The following is a 17,229-nucleotide window of genomic DNA, read 5'->3' on the forward strand; positions in this document are numbered from 1 at the left end:
TAAGTGTCCAGTGTCTGAGAACAGATTTGAATTCAGGTCCTCCTGAATCCAGGACTGGTGCTTTATCCACTGTACCACCTTCTGCCCCATGCTCATCATTTCTTAAAGCACAATAGTATTCCATCACAACTGCATACAACTTATTCAGCCATTCCCCAAATGATGGACATCCCCTCAATTTACACTCTTTGCCACCACTAAAAGAGCTGCTATAACCATTTTGGTACATATTAGTCCTTTTAATTTTAGTTTTTTATCTCTTTGGGATATAGACCTAGTAGTAGTATTACTTAGTCAAAGGGTATACATAGTTTTATAGCCCTTGGGAATAGCTCCAATTTGGAATCAATATACAACTTCACCAACAGTACATTAGTATTTTAATTTTCCCACATCCCCTCCAAAATTTGTCATTTTCCATTTCTGTCATATTAGACAATCTGATAGCTGTGAGTTCATAGCTCAGAATTGTTTTAATTGGGATTTCTCTCATCAATAATGATTTAGAGCATTTTTTCATATAATTATTGATAACTTTACTTTTTCTGAAAACTGCCTGTTTATATCCTTTGATCCTTTATCAATTGAGGAATGACTCTTATTTATATAAATTTGACTCCATTTTCTTTATGTTTGAGAAATGAAGTCTTTATCAAAGAAAATCATTGTAATTTTTTCCACAGTAATTACCAAATATGTATTTTCCCTCCATCCTATTTTCTCTCTGTTTATACTACTACTACTACTACTACTACTACTACTACTACTACTACTCTCTCCTTTTACCCTGTCCATTCTCAAATGTGTCTTGCCTCTGACTTTTACCTCCCCCAAACTGCCCTCCCTTTTATCAGCTCCCCCACCCCCTTCTTTTATCCCCTTCCCTTTCTACTTTCCTGTATGGTAAGATAGATTTCTACACCCAAATCAGTGTGCATATTATTCCCTCTTTGAGCCCATTACAATGAGAATAATGCTCATGTGCTCCCCTCCCTGCTTCCCCCCATTTTCTCCTCCACTGTAAAATCTCTTACAGGCCTCTTTTATGTGACATTTCTCCCACTTTACCTATTTCTGCTTCTTCCAGTGCATTCTTCTTTCTCAGCCCTTAATTTTTTTTTAGATAATCATGCCATCACATCCAACTCATATCTCTACTTCCTGTCTATGTACACACCTGACTGCCCTAATAATGAGAAAGCTTTTAGGAGTCATAAATATCATTTTCCAACGTAGGAATATAAACATTTTAACCTTACCAAATGCCTTATTATTTCTCTTTCCTGTTTACGGTTTTTTGCTTCTTTTGCATTTTGAATTTGAAAGTCAAATTTTCTATTCAGTTCTGTTTTTTCATCAGGAATGCTTGAAAGGCCTTTATTTCATTGAATTTCCATTTTTTCCCCTGAAAGATTATACTCATTTTTGTTGGGTAGGTGATTCTTGATTATAATCCTAACTCTTTTGCTCTCTACAATATCATATTCCAAGTCCTCTGATCCTTTAATGTAGATGCTGATAAATGTTGTGTTATCCTGACTATGGGTCCATGACATTTTAATTCTTTCTTTTTGGCTACTTGCAGTATTTTCTTCTTGACCTGGGAGCTCTGGAATTTGGCTAAAAATTCCTGCAAGTTTTCATTTTGGGATCTCTTTAAGGAGGTGATTGATAGATTCTTACATTTTCTATTTTTCCCTCTGGTTCTAGAACATAAGGACCATTTTCCTTAACAGTTTCTTGAAAGATGATGTCTAGGTTCTTTTCTTGATTATGACTTTCAGGTAGTCCAGTAATTCTTATATTATCTCTCCTGGTCAATTATTTTTCCAAGGAGACAACTCATATTTTCTTATATTTTTTCATTCTTTTGATTTTGTTTGTTTCTTGGGCAGCTAAATGGTTTAGTGGATCATTCACTGGCTCTGAAGTTAGTAAGACCTAAGTTCAAATCTCACCTCAGACACTTATCTCTATGACCCTATGCAAGTCACTTAACCCCAATTGCCTTAAAACATCTGGGATCATCTCCAGTCATCCTTATTTGTATCTTGCCACTGGTTCCAGATGGCTCTAGAGAAGAGAGTGAGCTTGGTGACCTTGCACAGCCCTTCCTCACTTAAATCCAATTCAATATTAAGTCATGACATCACCCTGATGTCATGGTCCTCTTTGAGAATGAAGGACCACCACCACCAGATGGTTTCATGATGTCTCATAAAGTCATTAACTTGCACTTGCCCATTCTAACTTTTAAGGAAATATTTTCTTCAGTGAGCTTATGTACATCCTTTTCTATTTAACCACTTCTACTTTTTAAGGAGTTCTTCTCTTCATTGAATTATTTTATATCTTTTTTCATTTGGCCAATTCTGCTTTTTAAGGCAATTTTCTCTTCAATGGATTTTTGTGCCTCTTTTACCATTTGGCCTATTCTGTTTTTAAGGTATTACTTTCTTTAGTATTTTTGAGTGTCTCTTTTACCAAGCTGTTGACTCTTTTTTCATAATTTTCTTCCATAACTCTTATTTATCTTCCCAATTTTTACTCTACCTCTCTTACTTGTTTTTAAAATTCCTTTGTGAGCTCTTCCATGGCTTGAGACCAATTAATATTTTCCTTTAAGACTTTGAATGCAGGAATTTGATTTTGTTGCCTTCTTTGTGTGTTTCAATATTCCTTGTCACCATAGTAATATTCTATGGTCAAAAATTGTTTCTCTTTGCTCATTTTCAAGCCTATTTCTTGGCTTTTAACTCTATACTAAAGTGTTTCTCTACTTTCCAACTGGAAGGGCACTATCCCAATCTTCAGGTTTTTTGTACAGCTGTTTTCAGAGGTAATTCTGGGTACCTATAAGTTTTTGGCTCATCCAAGGTGTTTATTACTTTTCTGTACTTTGCACTGGTTTGTGAGTGACCACATTCTTTTCAACCCTGGAACTATGACCAGGGTCCCCACTCCACTGCAGCCACAAGCTCTCATTTGCTAGTTCCCCTCCTTAAACTGGGACTAAAACCTAAGACTGTGACCCAGATCCAAGTATAGGTAATGCAACAGAATCCTGTCCCTGGTGCCAGCAAAGGGACCTCTCTAAATCTTCTGAACTGTTGTCTGATTCCCTTACCATCTGTGTGCTGAGAGGTCTGGAAATGACCACTGCTGCCACCGATTCAGTCACCCCAAAGCCTGCTCCTGGTTTGTTGGGGTCTGGTCTGCTGCCACAGACTGCACTGGGCTACAATCCTCTCTCACCCTGGTGTAACAGATATTTACGGCCAACCTTATAAATTGTCTTGCCTTGAAAATTGTTTCACTCATCTTTATGTGGATTCTGCTGCTCTAGAGTTTGTTTAGGGTCATTATTTAAAGGTATTTGGAGGCATTTCGGGGAGAGCTCAGGCAAGTTCCTGTCTTTAACCACCATCTTGATGTCACCTACAGAAGGTTTTCTATATATAAATTGTGATTGAGTTCCACCAAGTTGGAAGAATGGGTGGTCATGACTAATCCAACACCCCTTTCACCAGCTCAAAAGGTTACAAATAGGCCAAATAAAATAAAAGAACAACAACCACAGAAAGGAAAGAAACTCTCATAGGAAAAATTTGGATAGGAAATCTAACAGGAAAACTATAATGAATGGGTAAGTATATTATCTTATTTCAAGTAGGTTCAAAGAACACTAAGGAAAGCCAACCTGTGCATACTTGATTCTGCTTATAGTATGAGGTTGAGAATAACTTAATACTAACATCAAACTTTCAGCTCTTGATTATTACTTGACCATTAAAGTGGAGTTGATTGTTTCTCATAGTAAGAATTAATGGGGGCTGTTTTTATTCCTTCCAGCACGGATAGATTTTCACACTTTCCCCTCCTGTAAGGGAATATTCATTTCACCATGGAGAACTAGGACAGAAAGGAGAAGTAAAAATCAAATAAAGGTTAATTTTGAATAATACTAAGAACAACAGCAGTAGAATTTATCCAGCATTTTAAGGTTTACAAAGTACTTTACAAAGATTATTCCATTTTTTTATCCTCACAAAAACCCTGGTAATATAGGTGTTATTATTAGCCCCATTTTACAGATGAAGAAACTGAGGCAGACCTAGATTAAGAGACTGACCCACACAGTTAGTAAGTACCTGAGGCTACATTTGAACTCAAATCTTCCTGGCTTCAGGTCTAGCACCCTAGTTGCTTCACCACCAACCTGAGGAAGATCAATCAGGTTTTTAAAAAATAATTTCCACGTGCATAAGAATTAAGTTAGGTGGGATTCAAAAACAACAAAAACATTTATGTAGTATTCATTAAATATGCTAGGCACAGGAGATACAAAACCAAAAACATTTCCTGCCCTCAGATAGATTACATTCTACTGGAGGAAAACAAAATCTAGCCATTTAAGTAAAAACTAAGTATATGAAAATGAAATATCAAAAAGTAATGTGGGGGTAGCTAGGTGGCACAGTGGATAGAGCACCTGTCCTGGAGTTAGGAGGGCCTGAGTTCAAATCCAGCCTCAGAAACTTGATACTTACTAGTTGTGTGACCCTGGGCAAGTCACTTAACCCTCATTACCCCACAAAAAAAAAAAACATAATGTGAAGGTAATGTGGAAGGGGAAGGGTCCTAATTGCTGGGGGATTAGGAAAGTCTCCACCCTACCACTTCAATATTACTTCCTTCAATTCCCTTACTTTGACACTTCAACTAACCTAGATGAGCCTCAGTTTCTTTATTTGCATTCACAGGTAGTATTTGACTTGATTCTTGAAGGAAGCCAGGCATTCTAAGAGATAGGAATGAGGAAGCATATATAACAGGGATAGGGAAATTTTATATGTGTTACATGCAGTCTTTACGCTCTAAGAGCTTTTGACCTCATTGTCCAGACAGAACTAAAATGTATCTTTAGTTAATACTTCAAGGCAATCACAGAATTAGAGCTAGAAAGAGTTTTAGAGGGCATCTACTTCAACAGATGAAGAAATTCAGCCCAGAAAAGGTGAGTAGCCCAAGGTCACTAAGGTGTCGGATCCAAAGTTTCAAACCCAGGTTTTCTGATTCTAGAGCCAATATATTTTCCATTGATCCATGCTATGTCCTATAACTTGCTAAATGCCAGGTGTCAATATGTGCTTTGAAAGTTCAAAGAAGAAACCTTCATGGGAAAGGAATAGAATTGGTAGAGTTGGATAGAGTAGTAGGAGTGAAGACGTATTCCAGTCATATGTAGGGGCAAGGGAGAAGACAACCCAATCAAAGATGCCAAAGAATGGATGAATAATGCAGTTTGAGGGAACAATGCCTGCTTTGAGTGATTAATAACACTATGACCTCTTAGAGTTGGAATGAACTTTACAGATCCAATACTCAGTTTGTTGACAAAGAAATTAAGACCCATATAGATTATTTGAAGAATCCACTTAAGGGCATTGCAGGAGGTGAGATTGAAATAGTAGGGTGCAGATCACATTGTTGAAAGGCCTTGAAAGCAAGACCAGGAAATTTGGGAATTTTATTCTATTGGTGATGAAGACGTTGGAGACTTTTTTTAAAGCAAGGGAAAAGTTAATGAAAGCATTTAAGGAGATTAATTTGATGACTTCTAAGAATGAATTAGACAAAGGAGACCAATTAGGAGGCTATTTCAGTAGTCCAAGCATAAGGCAATAAGAACCTGAACAAGGTTGATGGTTATGGAAATATATTACAATAACTCATGTAGTATTTCTCTAATGTTTCAAGGCTTAATAAGCACAGTCCTCCTGTCAACCATGTAAGTGAGAAAGTACAAAAATCATGCCCATTTTCCAGAAGAGGAAACAGAATCAGAGGGGTTAAACCCATCACCTCATAGGTCTAAAACATAAGATCTAGGATAATTCACTCAAGAATCTTTGAATTCTAAGTATAGGATAGTTTGCACCTCTTGCCTGGTCTATTGTAACTATCTCCTGACTAATTTTTCTCCTGAGGTCTATCCTCTCTCCATATCACCCTCCACATAGTTGTCAAAACAATCTTGTCAAGCCTCAGACCTAACCTCATCATTTCTCAACTCAACCATCTCCAATGGTTCTCTATTTCTGAGATAAAATACAAATTCCACAGTCAGACATTTATGAGGTTTTACAATCCATTGTCGACCTTCACATTTTACATTTTATATTCTTTCTAACTACTAACTTTTCCTGGAATCCAACATTCCCTACCCTACTTCCATTCATTTGCAAAAGCCTCCCTTTTATACCTTTACAACAATCCCTCACACTAGGCTCTTGGAATCCTGATCTTCAAAGTTCAGTTCTAGAGTCAGGTCCATCTGTAAAGTATTCTCTGATTCCTTGGCTCTTAGGAAATGTTTTCTTCATCCTCAACTTTTCCTCTAGCCATTTCTTTTGCCTCTTTCAATGCCTACTCTTTGCACTTATTGTTGTACACGTCACCATGGTATAATATAAGCCCTTTGAAGACAGAGACTCTTTCCTTGCTGTCTTTGTATGTCCATTACCAAGACCAGTGTTTTACACATACTAACTTCAGTACTTGCCTTAGTAGAAACTTGATAAATGTCTACTGAATTAATAAATCATTATGGCAATGAATTAACTTGAAATATATTGTCATCTTTCCTTCACCCCCAATCGGGCAAAAGCATGGCAAAAGGAGTTTGTATTTTTCAGGAAAGGTCAAATTTTCACTTGACCACCCTGAGGTGAAGAGTGGTGTTACCCAGGGATATACCCAATGCGGCAGCTTTCACCTCTTCCCTTAACGGTCAATGATCTAGGCTACCACAGCTTAATGACTCTAATAAGGGAAAGCAAGAGCAGCGAAACAACCCAGAACACCTTCAACAAGGACAGTATTGTTTATTAAGATGATAGTGTGTGAACACACATGAAGAGCAGTGTAAGTATATTTGGCAGGGAGAGATGTACACTGCTGACTGGGCATCTTTTCCTTAGAATTTTATTTTTTCCCTCCAGGGGACAAGCCTGTGGCTTCCTATCTCTGCTGACAGCTGAGGATCAGGATAGGGGCGGGGGTCAGTAGAGGATACTGAACCCCCTTGCCCTGTGGCAGAGGGCTGCAGGGGTGCGGTGGGTGGGTGGGGGGACTGGACTGAAAGGAGTGATTTCCTGATCTCTGCTCCAGTCCATAGATCCTTAACGGATTTTCTTTCTCTCCCTTCCCCCCATTCTCTCCTTCTCTCTGTTTCTCCCTCTTTTTCTTTTTCCCTCTCTTTTCCCCCTCCTCCCCCATCCCCCTCCCTCTCCCTTCCCATACCCCTTCCTCCCTTCCCATCCCCCTTTCTATGTGTGCGCGCCTCTTCCTCTCCCCTCCTCCTCTTTTCCGCCTCTCTCTCCATCTCCTTCTCCCTCTCAGCTCGCCGGGCGACCCTGCTCCTTCCTCCCACATTAATGGCGGCATCTTCGGAGGATGATATAGACCGGCGGCCCATCAGAAGAGTCCGGTCCAAGAGCGATACCCCGTATCTCGCCGAGGCTAGGATCTCCTTTAACCTAGGAGCAGGTAAGAACGAACCTCTTTCCTTTCCCTTCCTCCCTTCCTCTCTCCTCCGCTCAGTCCCCCGCCCCCTCCAGTCATCTCCCACTCCTCTCCCTTCCCAGTGCCTCTTCCCACCCCCGCCCCGCAACCTGCTCAGGGAGAGTGCCCTGTACTCACTCCTTCACTCACTCTCTTTGTGTTGCCAGAGTAAAGAGGGTGTGTGGTGTGTGTATGTTTGTGGAGGGGGGAGGGGGAAGAGTAGCATGTGAAATATGACATTCTCTGAAAGTGTCACACATGGGTTTTCCCACCTAGTCATATCTTCCTATAAGACAGGGAGAAAATGGTATCAGTAATTAAAATAATCCAGAAAGGGGTTGGGGCAGTCCGTGGAGTGTGTGAGAAGGGCTTTGAAGAGGTCAGATTGTGAGGGATCTAACATAGGGCAGAACTTGGTGACCGTAGAACCACTGCTATAGTGTTGGTCTCCTGTCTGCATGTCGGCTTTCTGAGGGATTGTAATGAATGTTTCTCCAAGGAGTTTGGGGGTAAATAAGGATACTAGCATTGGTGATGATAGCAATGATGTTTTTACTCCATGTGTGTAAGAGGATTTATTTGGTGATTGTCGCTACCCTGTGACCAACGAGGCTCAAATGGAAATAAGTGAAAATAATACTTGAGGCTGAGAACGAAGGGAAAGACAGAGCTAGAAAGAGCCATGACGAACTGAGCAAGTTGGAAATGCCTCCACAGAACTAGCTCAAGGTTGACCTGTGAAGCCTATCTGCTGCAGCTGTCAGCTACTGATGATGTTAGTACCTTACAGGTAACCTTAAGAATCTTTTATGTAGGCTGACTTCACTGATCTGCTTCTACATGGTCCTTTCCTCTCTTTAAGACAAAATGGGGAAAAAAACTTAAAAAAAAATAACGTTTATTATAATAGGTACAGTGATGGCTATCTGCTTGGCCAAGTTAACAAATAAAATTGCCCACCTTGTGTTTTCATCTTCTCACAGTGAGAATGTACTCAACTTCTTTGGGGTATAATTGGTGATTTTCTGATCCTATATAAACTTTAGCTCTGTAATGAAAGGAAAGCCTAAAGAAAAGCAATGACTTTTTTTTTCCTAGCATACTTAAGTATTTAGTGTAACAATCAATGTAGTATATACTCATATCTCCCCTTAAGTATTTCAGGTTGGTTTGTGATTGTTGTCTGTGTCCTGGGAAACTCTATGTATGATCATTGCTAATAGAGTATTCCTGGATCTATGCAAAATTATTTTTTGAGAGAGGGAGGAAGAAAAGGAGGTGGGATAGCTGTTTATTGTTCCTTTAACTAATAGTCATGTTATTCTCATACAATGTTTATTGCTTTCAAATTAATTTTGTGGTTAAAGAGTAGGGCAGTTTTACTGAACATGGTTTATTTACATTTGACCAGTACTTTCCCAATGAAACAGCAATGTATAGCAGTAAAAAAGAACTGTAGCTTTCACTTGTCAATGAGTTTTATTTATTTCCTTCATATTTGTTTGTGCAATTAAGTGTTTGTCCTGCTCTCTCTCCTACATCTAAAAACTAATTAGCCTACTAAATAAATAAATAAAAGGGAAAGAAACGAGAATATTTCTGTTAATAAAAGGAGAGAGCCCAGTGTGCTACTGTCAAGAGCGCTGTCCCTTCTTCCATGGTGCTGAAATGAAAGGCCTGTTGACAATGAAGATAATTTGGAGAACTTTGAGAGGATAGGGAGATGCCCATTTCCATTCAGTGGCAGAACTGTTATTAAATGCAGGACGTGTGGGCACTGAAAACTTTACTTTTCCTATCTACCTACATTTGGTGTCTGTTTACTATGCCTCAGCCTACTGCTCCACTGTTCAACTTTTGCATGTAGCTCTACTTTTTGTTCTGTTTCCTCTTTTGGCTGTTTATAGTACAGCAGGGCTGGTTACTTTCTTGACAAAGTAAACTCTTTTCACAAATGTGCCTTCCCCCTATGTTTAAAAGTAATTGTAACTCCTAGTTAAAAGAAAGTCATGTTTATCTCTTTGAGCTTCAAGTTGTAATTAAACTATTACTGCAGTTATCTGCATTGCTGAAGAGTTGAGATTGTGCACACTGAGTAAATTACACAATTTGAGCATAGAGAGGATTTGGCCTACTTCTCAACAATTTATAAAACTTAAGCATGGCATCTTATATTTGCCCCCCTCAAAATACTTTATTGTTTATTATTTATAATTAAATTCTTAGTTGATTTTAGTTATTTCTGTTGGACATTTTTTTCCTCCCATCCATCATTTATAGATAAGTCAGATTGAAGTTTTAAATTTTAGAAATATTTGCAACTCTAACTATGTTCACATTTTGATTGTAAAGTATATACATTGTAATCTGGCAGGTAGTCTTCTTAACAATAAGAATAATAATGATGATCAAGTTAATTAATTCACACTCATAGCAACTTATGATTTGTAAAGTACTTTATTCACAAAAGCTCTATGATACAGATAATACATGTATTATTATATCTATTTTGCAAATGAGAAAACTGAGTCTTAGAGAGAATGCTCAAATAATTTATCAAAGATCAGACAGCTATTACGTGGCAGAAGCAAAGCTCAATCCCAAGCCTCATGTCTTCTTACTCCAGGTCCATACATATCCAAGTGTGATTTTTAATATTATATTAAATTATAAGTAGCAACATAGCAAGAATAAGCTATTCTCCCATTTGCCTTTCACTTCAGGCCAAGATAGCACCCAACCATCTGTATCCATAAACAATCAAAGAACATCACTAAAATGTTATAATTTCTACTCCCCCATAGTTCAGGGAGAGAACAGGAATTTTACACACTTTGTATCTTTTGGCATTCATTTATATACAAACCCCTGTATCTTAGTTTTAGCAGATCATATAGGTGATTTTCAACCTCTGGAGATGTAAATGAATCATAAGAATAAATGTTTATTATGCTAATAAATTAACTTCATTTTACCTAAAATAAGACAGACAAAAAAATCACTTAAAAGGTTCTTTTTTTTCAGAAATTTAAATGTGTGCAAAAGGTGTCCTTTACCCAACAGAAGAGTATGTTCTCACTGTTATTAGGAAGTGCCATTGTGTTCTCATTTAGTAATGAGCACCACTGACAGCTTGTAAGGAACCATCCTGCCTTATGAAAACATTCACTCACTTCTGTGCACCATAAACCCAACTATGAAGTGGATTTTGCTACTGCTCATCTGAACTATCCTGTCAGAGAACATAGGGACCTACATAATTGAAATAAATAGGACTAAAATAAAAATCCAGTGAAGAGGAAAAGGAAGAGCATCAGTTTGGTAGGTAAAAACAAACAAACAAAAAACCAATAGTGATTGCATTCAAAGTTCTATCTTAAAGGTCAAAAGAGATCAGGATGGCTATCCTAGTGACCTTTGGTTCATAATCTTGTTTTTTTTTCTTATGTGTGTGTGTGTGTGTGTTTGTGTGTGTGAGACAGAGGTTGGATGGAAACAGTCAATAGTGATCAGCATTGAAAAGTGGTAGGAAATCAAGCAGTATCAGAAGTTTATCCTTATGGGTGTTCTTATAGTCTTCAATATCAGGAAATCCTGACAAATTCATCTTCTCTAGCAGGATGAAACCTGTTCTAGTTCTGGAGGTCATCCAAGGATAGCTATTTCTGACCACCACTAGCCTCTTCCTTCCTGTTAGGGCTAGAGGCCAATGATAGTCAGAAATGGCTCACCCTGGTTAACTGCAAGAATATCAGCCATATAAAAGTGCAAGCTGGGAATGGAGGGACCACTTTCCTGACTCTATTGATCCTTGATAATTTAAGAAAGAAACCCTCATTCCTCTAATGAATGCATAATTTGAAGAAGTAGCAGTAAAGAATGTGACATTTTTCACTTTTGCAAACAAAAAAGCTTTTTCTGGCCCTAGGTAAAGTTGTGAAGTAACTGAAGTTTCTATTTTGTTAATCCTTTCTACTCTCTCTTTAATGCTCCCCCATCCCAACTAAAAGGACCCTTATCCTAATTTGCCAGCTGCTTATAGTTACAAAATCATGAAATCATGGAATTTTAAAGTCTAAAGGGACTCCTGAGTCCTACCCATGCTTTAAAAATATGCCCCACTACTACATATCCAACAAGTAGACATCTAACCTCTGCATCATGTGGTGAGTTAACCCTCAAAGTAAGGAGAACTCGATTCTTTTTTTTTTTCTATATGGAGAGATCCCCACCTGGGGGAGAGGGCAGGGATTGGAAGAAGGGATGAGACTACATGCCCATTGAATGACCTATGTAATTATCCTAAATTCCTTTATTTACTTGATATATGAGCTCTAATCCTTTAAGATTCAAGGAACGGTCCTCAAGAGTTTACACAACAATACATCTTAATAAAACACTTTCTTTGTCTTATTTGTCCTATGATAGTAGCAAGTGATATTTTTAAGCATCCATTATGTGTTGTGCTATGTGCTATATGCAAGTCTACAAGACAAAAAAAATCCCTGTTCTCAAGGAACTTACATTATATTGCTTCATCTTCAATCTTTTTTCCTTCTTTTTTAGCATTAGGCCCAAATTTTACCTCAGACTGTCATCTTGAATTTTTAGAGGTTTTAATAAACCCATACACACACACACACACACACACACACACACACACACACACACACCAAGAAAAACATTACAAAAGGGGCAGCTAGGTGGTGCAGTGGATAGAGCACTGGCCCTGGAGTCAGGAGGACCTGAGTTCAAATCCGACCTCAGACACTTGACACTTACTAGCTGTGTGACCATGGGCAAGTCACTTAACCCCCATTGCCCGACCAAAAACACAAAAACAAACAAACAAAACATTACAAAGAACTTGAAAAGAAGATGCATCCTTCTCCATGAATTTTTTGGGGAAGGGAAAATTGAATCTTCTATTTCTTGGGAGGGGGGTCCTTCCAGAGAGGAAATTCCCTTTACAATGCTGCAAAGAAATTGCTCTGTAATTTGAGTCTTGAAGATTTACCCTGGAATACTGAGGTAAGATGACTTGCCCACAGCTGGAATGTATCCAAGGAAGGACTTGTACATAGGTCTTTCTGACATTTGTATTCTGACCCTGGTATTGACTGTCCACTTACTCTGTATTGTCTTTCTTTTTAATGATTTTTTAACACATATTGTGCCATTATATAATCAACTCATGTTGCATATAAAACCATTTCATAATTATAAAAAATATTGGATTAAATTACTAAATACTTCTGGAACTTTAAATCTAGGCATTATTGAATTATTTTTAAAGCCTGTTTTACTGGTTTAAAAAAAAAGATGTGAATAATTCAGCTCATTAAACAGAAGAGCCACAATTTGAGGCATGGTAAACATTTAAATGCTAGTTGCTTTTACCCATACGGCCACAGAATATAATATCCAGGTATGGTATATTCTTGGATTATTTAACCTCTGAAAAGCAGGAGGTAGTGTGGCATAGTAAATGAATGAAGCAATGGACTAGATGCAAATAGTTCCAGATTATAATTTTGCTATTAACTAGCTATGTGATCTTGGGCAAATTACTTTCTATGTGTTAGTTTCCTCATCTGTAAAAACAAATGATTGGACCAGGAAATTGCTATGATGCTTTGCCCGTAAAAAACAAGCAAAATTAAATCTCATTCTCTATCCATGAAAGTGTATTTGTACTTCTAACAGGCTCTAGGTATAGCTGATGATTTTAGGCTTTTGAATTATTATGATAGTCCTATAAATAGCATCTACCATATAAAATATTCCCAATTGTAATTAGAATGTAATTAAATTATGTGCCAAAGATTTGAAATGCTTCTTGCCAAAGGGAGACGAATAAAATGTAAAGACCTGAAGATCTTCCTAGATGTATTCAGGCAAAGGCTAGAAGATCATTTGTCAGAAATATTGTAAATGAAATTCCTTTTTAAGGCAGATTGGATAGCCTTTGAGGTCCTTTCCATCCCTGAGATTTGATGATTTTGTATATCTGTAGGTGCATTTGTATGTATGCAATTTTTTAAAAAGTCTTCTTAATGGAAACAACAACAACAACATATTGTTTATGGAGAGCCACAACTAGGATAGAGTCAATTGGAACATTGTACTAAAGATGCCGATATTTACAGGTTCTAAAAGAGCTTTCAGTCATAGGATCATGATCTACAGCTGGAAGGAAGCTCAAATACCATGTAATTCAACTCTCTCTAGTATTGTAGAAACAACTGAGCTTAGCACCACATTAGAATAATTAGTTAAAATAGGAAACTACCTACTGCCTTCCCATGGGCACACTCCAAGTGAATGCCTTCCTTGACTAGCTCTGCCTTGTTCCATCCAACCCTCCCCTTGCTGGCCTCTAAGTCTCCCTCTCTCCTTCTTCACTCTCCCTTATTGAATAAAGGATGAGTTTTAAGTCATTTGTTTTTCATGTTTTGTGTCCCTCACTTGTCAAGATAATGGAATGTGATAGATGAGATTTGGCAGATACTCAGGAGCCCACCTGAGTGGATTACTGGCTGATTTGACTGGATTAGTAGTTGACTAGATTCTAAGCACATCTTGCTGGTACTTGAGAGTACTTAAGAAAGCATTGTTCTCAGAATCTAAAAAAACTTTGAACTTCCAGCCCAATGGTTCCTGACTTGGTGGTGACAGCAGGAAAAAAAGGCAGAGAGGAGCTGAGGAAAGATAGGATTGAGAGGTTGTAAGAATTCTGTTCTCAATCTTTCTCTTCCTATATTTCAATAAACCCTTAAAAATCTAAACTCATTGTGTCAGTGATTTTAGTCAGTTTTCCCCAAAACTCCGGGAACAGATTAGAACCCACATTTAGAATTTTAAATTACACACACTCCAGGTGCAAAAATTGGTAGTTAAAGCTCTGTATTGATTTGTGAAAGGAAACAGGTCATTGTTTCTCTCATCCTGTAGTAAAATCCACTTAAATTATCAATGTAGATGAACATTTGTATATCAACTATCAGAGTACAACTAAATTGAAATGTATCCTTTTTGAATTTCAAATAGAATAGCTAGTAACAGAATGTTTAGTATAAAATCTAACTATAAAGGGGATTTTTTTTTTTTTTTACAAAATCCACATCAAATAGAGAGCACCCTCTGGATCAAAATGAGCATGTATGCAGTATATACATTTTGTATTTGATATAGTACATTATAGAAACAGCATGACAGTAGAGTTAATAAATTCAAATCCTTCCTCTGATACTAACTGTGTGACAATGGGCAAGTCATTTAATCTCTCAGAGCTTTAGGAAACTCTCTTGGTCCTATCTACAGCCATCAAGTTGCAGTCCCACACATAAAGTTTTAGAAACAGAGGAAATGAATTTTCTTTATTATATTTGTTTACACCTAGGATGTTGAAATATAAAAGCAAATAACCATGATTAATATTACTGATTTCTGGGATACCACTCCAAATTGTATTGTAGTTATATACCATTACCTTTGATATTTTGAACATCAATACTTTAAAAAATAAAGTATGAAAATAGCAGATGATTAGCATCACAGACCCAGCTATGTAGGAAAGTTGGTGATTACTTCTTGAGAAATGTCTAGGCTGAGTGGGACAAAAGTAGAATCACTCCATTAAGTGGTTAATTATGTATTTAAAGTCACTCAGGGCAAAATAAAGACAGAAAATTTCCTAAGAATGACTTTTTCCCCTTATGCTTATAAAAGTTGTAAAATTACATCCCTCAAGCTAATTTTTTTGTTTAATTTTTAAAATGCATTTTTGTTGTATTTTACAATGTTAAAACCACTTTTAGGCAATAGGCCCAACAAAAACAGGTGGCCATTGGAATTGGTGACAATTTGCTGGCTCCTGCTATATAGAGTCAGCAGAAACTATATACTTTAGAACCAATATGATATTTTTTAAAATGAGAGCCTTAAATACCCATTTATAAAAAAAAATAATTTTTTTGGAGTTTTAAAAAATTTTTAAATTTTATTTTATATTTATGGAATTAACCATTTCCAAAACAGTATAATAAAAATGATGATTTCATATGAAACTGTAAATCTACTTTGTACAACTTGCTATTCTTTTCAAATATACAACAAAATTATCATCTAAATTTCCTTTTTTTCTTCCTTCTCCTCCCTCCACTACCCTACAGATAGCTATCATTACAGCCAAATAGGTATACCTATGTAAAATTATTCTATATGTACTTCTATTTATCAGTTCTTTCTGGATGCAGATAACAACTTTCTTTATATGTCCTTTATGGTTGTTTTTGTTTTGGTTTGGTTTGGTTTTTTGCGGGGCAATGGGGGTTAAGTGACTTGCCCAGGGTCACACAGCCAGCAAGTGTCAAGTGTCTGAGGCCAGATCTGAACTCAGGTACTCCTGAATCCAGGGCCAGCGCTCCATCCACTTCGCCACCTAGCTGCCCCTTATGGTTGTTTTTTGAACAGATGACAAAACTAAATGCCTTCCACTTTGATTTTTTCATGCTGATAAGGTTGACTTTTCCATATTGCATTCAGTGAAGTCTAGATGAGCTCAGAAAAGTGAGGTCTCATTATTTTAATTGGTATAATTTACAAGGTATTTATATTACAAAGAATCTTTAAAGAAAAGACTTGAAATCAATTTTACAACTATATTGAATGATGATTGTCTCTGTCCTTCTATGTTACCTTATGCAATGTAAATAATCAAAACTTGGCAGTTATCATAATTTTTATATACCAATAAGCATTTATCTACTGGTTATTAATGGTTACACTTACATGCCCAAGAGATAAGTGCTCTGGCAGCTGGTAATTCAAATCTTTTCATCAAAAGCATGAGTTTTTCTTCTGCATTCTATATTGTATTTACTCATCCCTACATATTTGGTGGCAGACAGGGATAATGGTCAGTATTTGATTTGTTGCTTCATTATTATAGGGAACTCCCAGGTTAGGAAACTTCTCTTTACCTCATAGTCTTAGAAAATTGCTTAGAGTACTGAGGGGTTAAATAATTTAAAATGGGAATCCTACCAGTATGCATCAGAGGACTCTCTCCCAGGTCTTCCTTGTTTTGATGCTGGCCTTCTAAATACTCACTGCACAATACTATTCTTTTCAGATACTTATTTATATGTTCTTCCTTATGATATTTTAACTTATAATAAACTCATCATCATCTGAAGTCATCTATATAGGAATATAACTATAATTATCACTCTATATCCATCTCCACTAATCCCATTGACACATAAGCGGACCATAGTTAATCAGTTTAACCTAAGGGCAATGATTGAATAGTTTAAAAATGCCCCTCGACAAGAATGTAGAGACTGTTTCTTCAACTCTGCTTATGCCCCACGTTTGCAGGTAGAGCAAGAGAATAAATTTTCATAAATAGGTTTTGGCATGGTCAGCCCTGATGACAGACATGGCAAAGGGCAGGGCTGAGGAAATATACTACACTGATGCCTTGTTCTCTAGGACATCTTCTCTAACTGCCTTTTCCCACATGTAGAAACTTTTCCTACCTGCAAAAAAAGCATGACTTCAGGGGAAGGCCAATTCTAACATCTGTAGCTAGGAGTACTGCAATATCTGGTTATCAGTCTATATTGGAGAAAATACAGAAGAGCAGAGAGGATGTAG

The 17,229-nt window shown here is 37.2% G+C and overlaps 1 protein-coding gene across 4 annotated transcripts in view; it reads left to right on the forward strand.

Annotated features, from left to right (window-relative positions):
* Positions 1 to 17,229, forward strand: part of PHACTR1 (phosphatase and actin regulator 1) — a 690,544-nt gene that overhangs the window by 39,980 nt on the left and 633,335 nt on the right. For all 4 annotated transcript variants that reach the window (XM_043963320.1, XM_043963327.1, XM_043963352.1 and 1 more), the window contains one exon: positions 7,405 to 7,551. In XM_043963320.1, the coding sequence (XP_043819255.1) occupies positions 7,405 to 7,551 (147 nt within the window). The remainder of the gene's footprint in view (positions 1 to 7,404; positions 7,552 to 17,229) is intronic.

This window comes from Dromiciops gliroides, chromosome 1 (assembly GCF_019393635.1).
Source record: "Dromiciops gliroides isolate mDroGli1 chromosome 1, mDroGli1.pri, whole genome shotgun sequence".
Taxonomy (NCBI): Eukaryota; Metazoa; Chordata; class Mammalia; order Microbiotheria; family Microbiotheriidae; genus Dromiciops; species Dromiciops gliroides.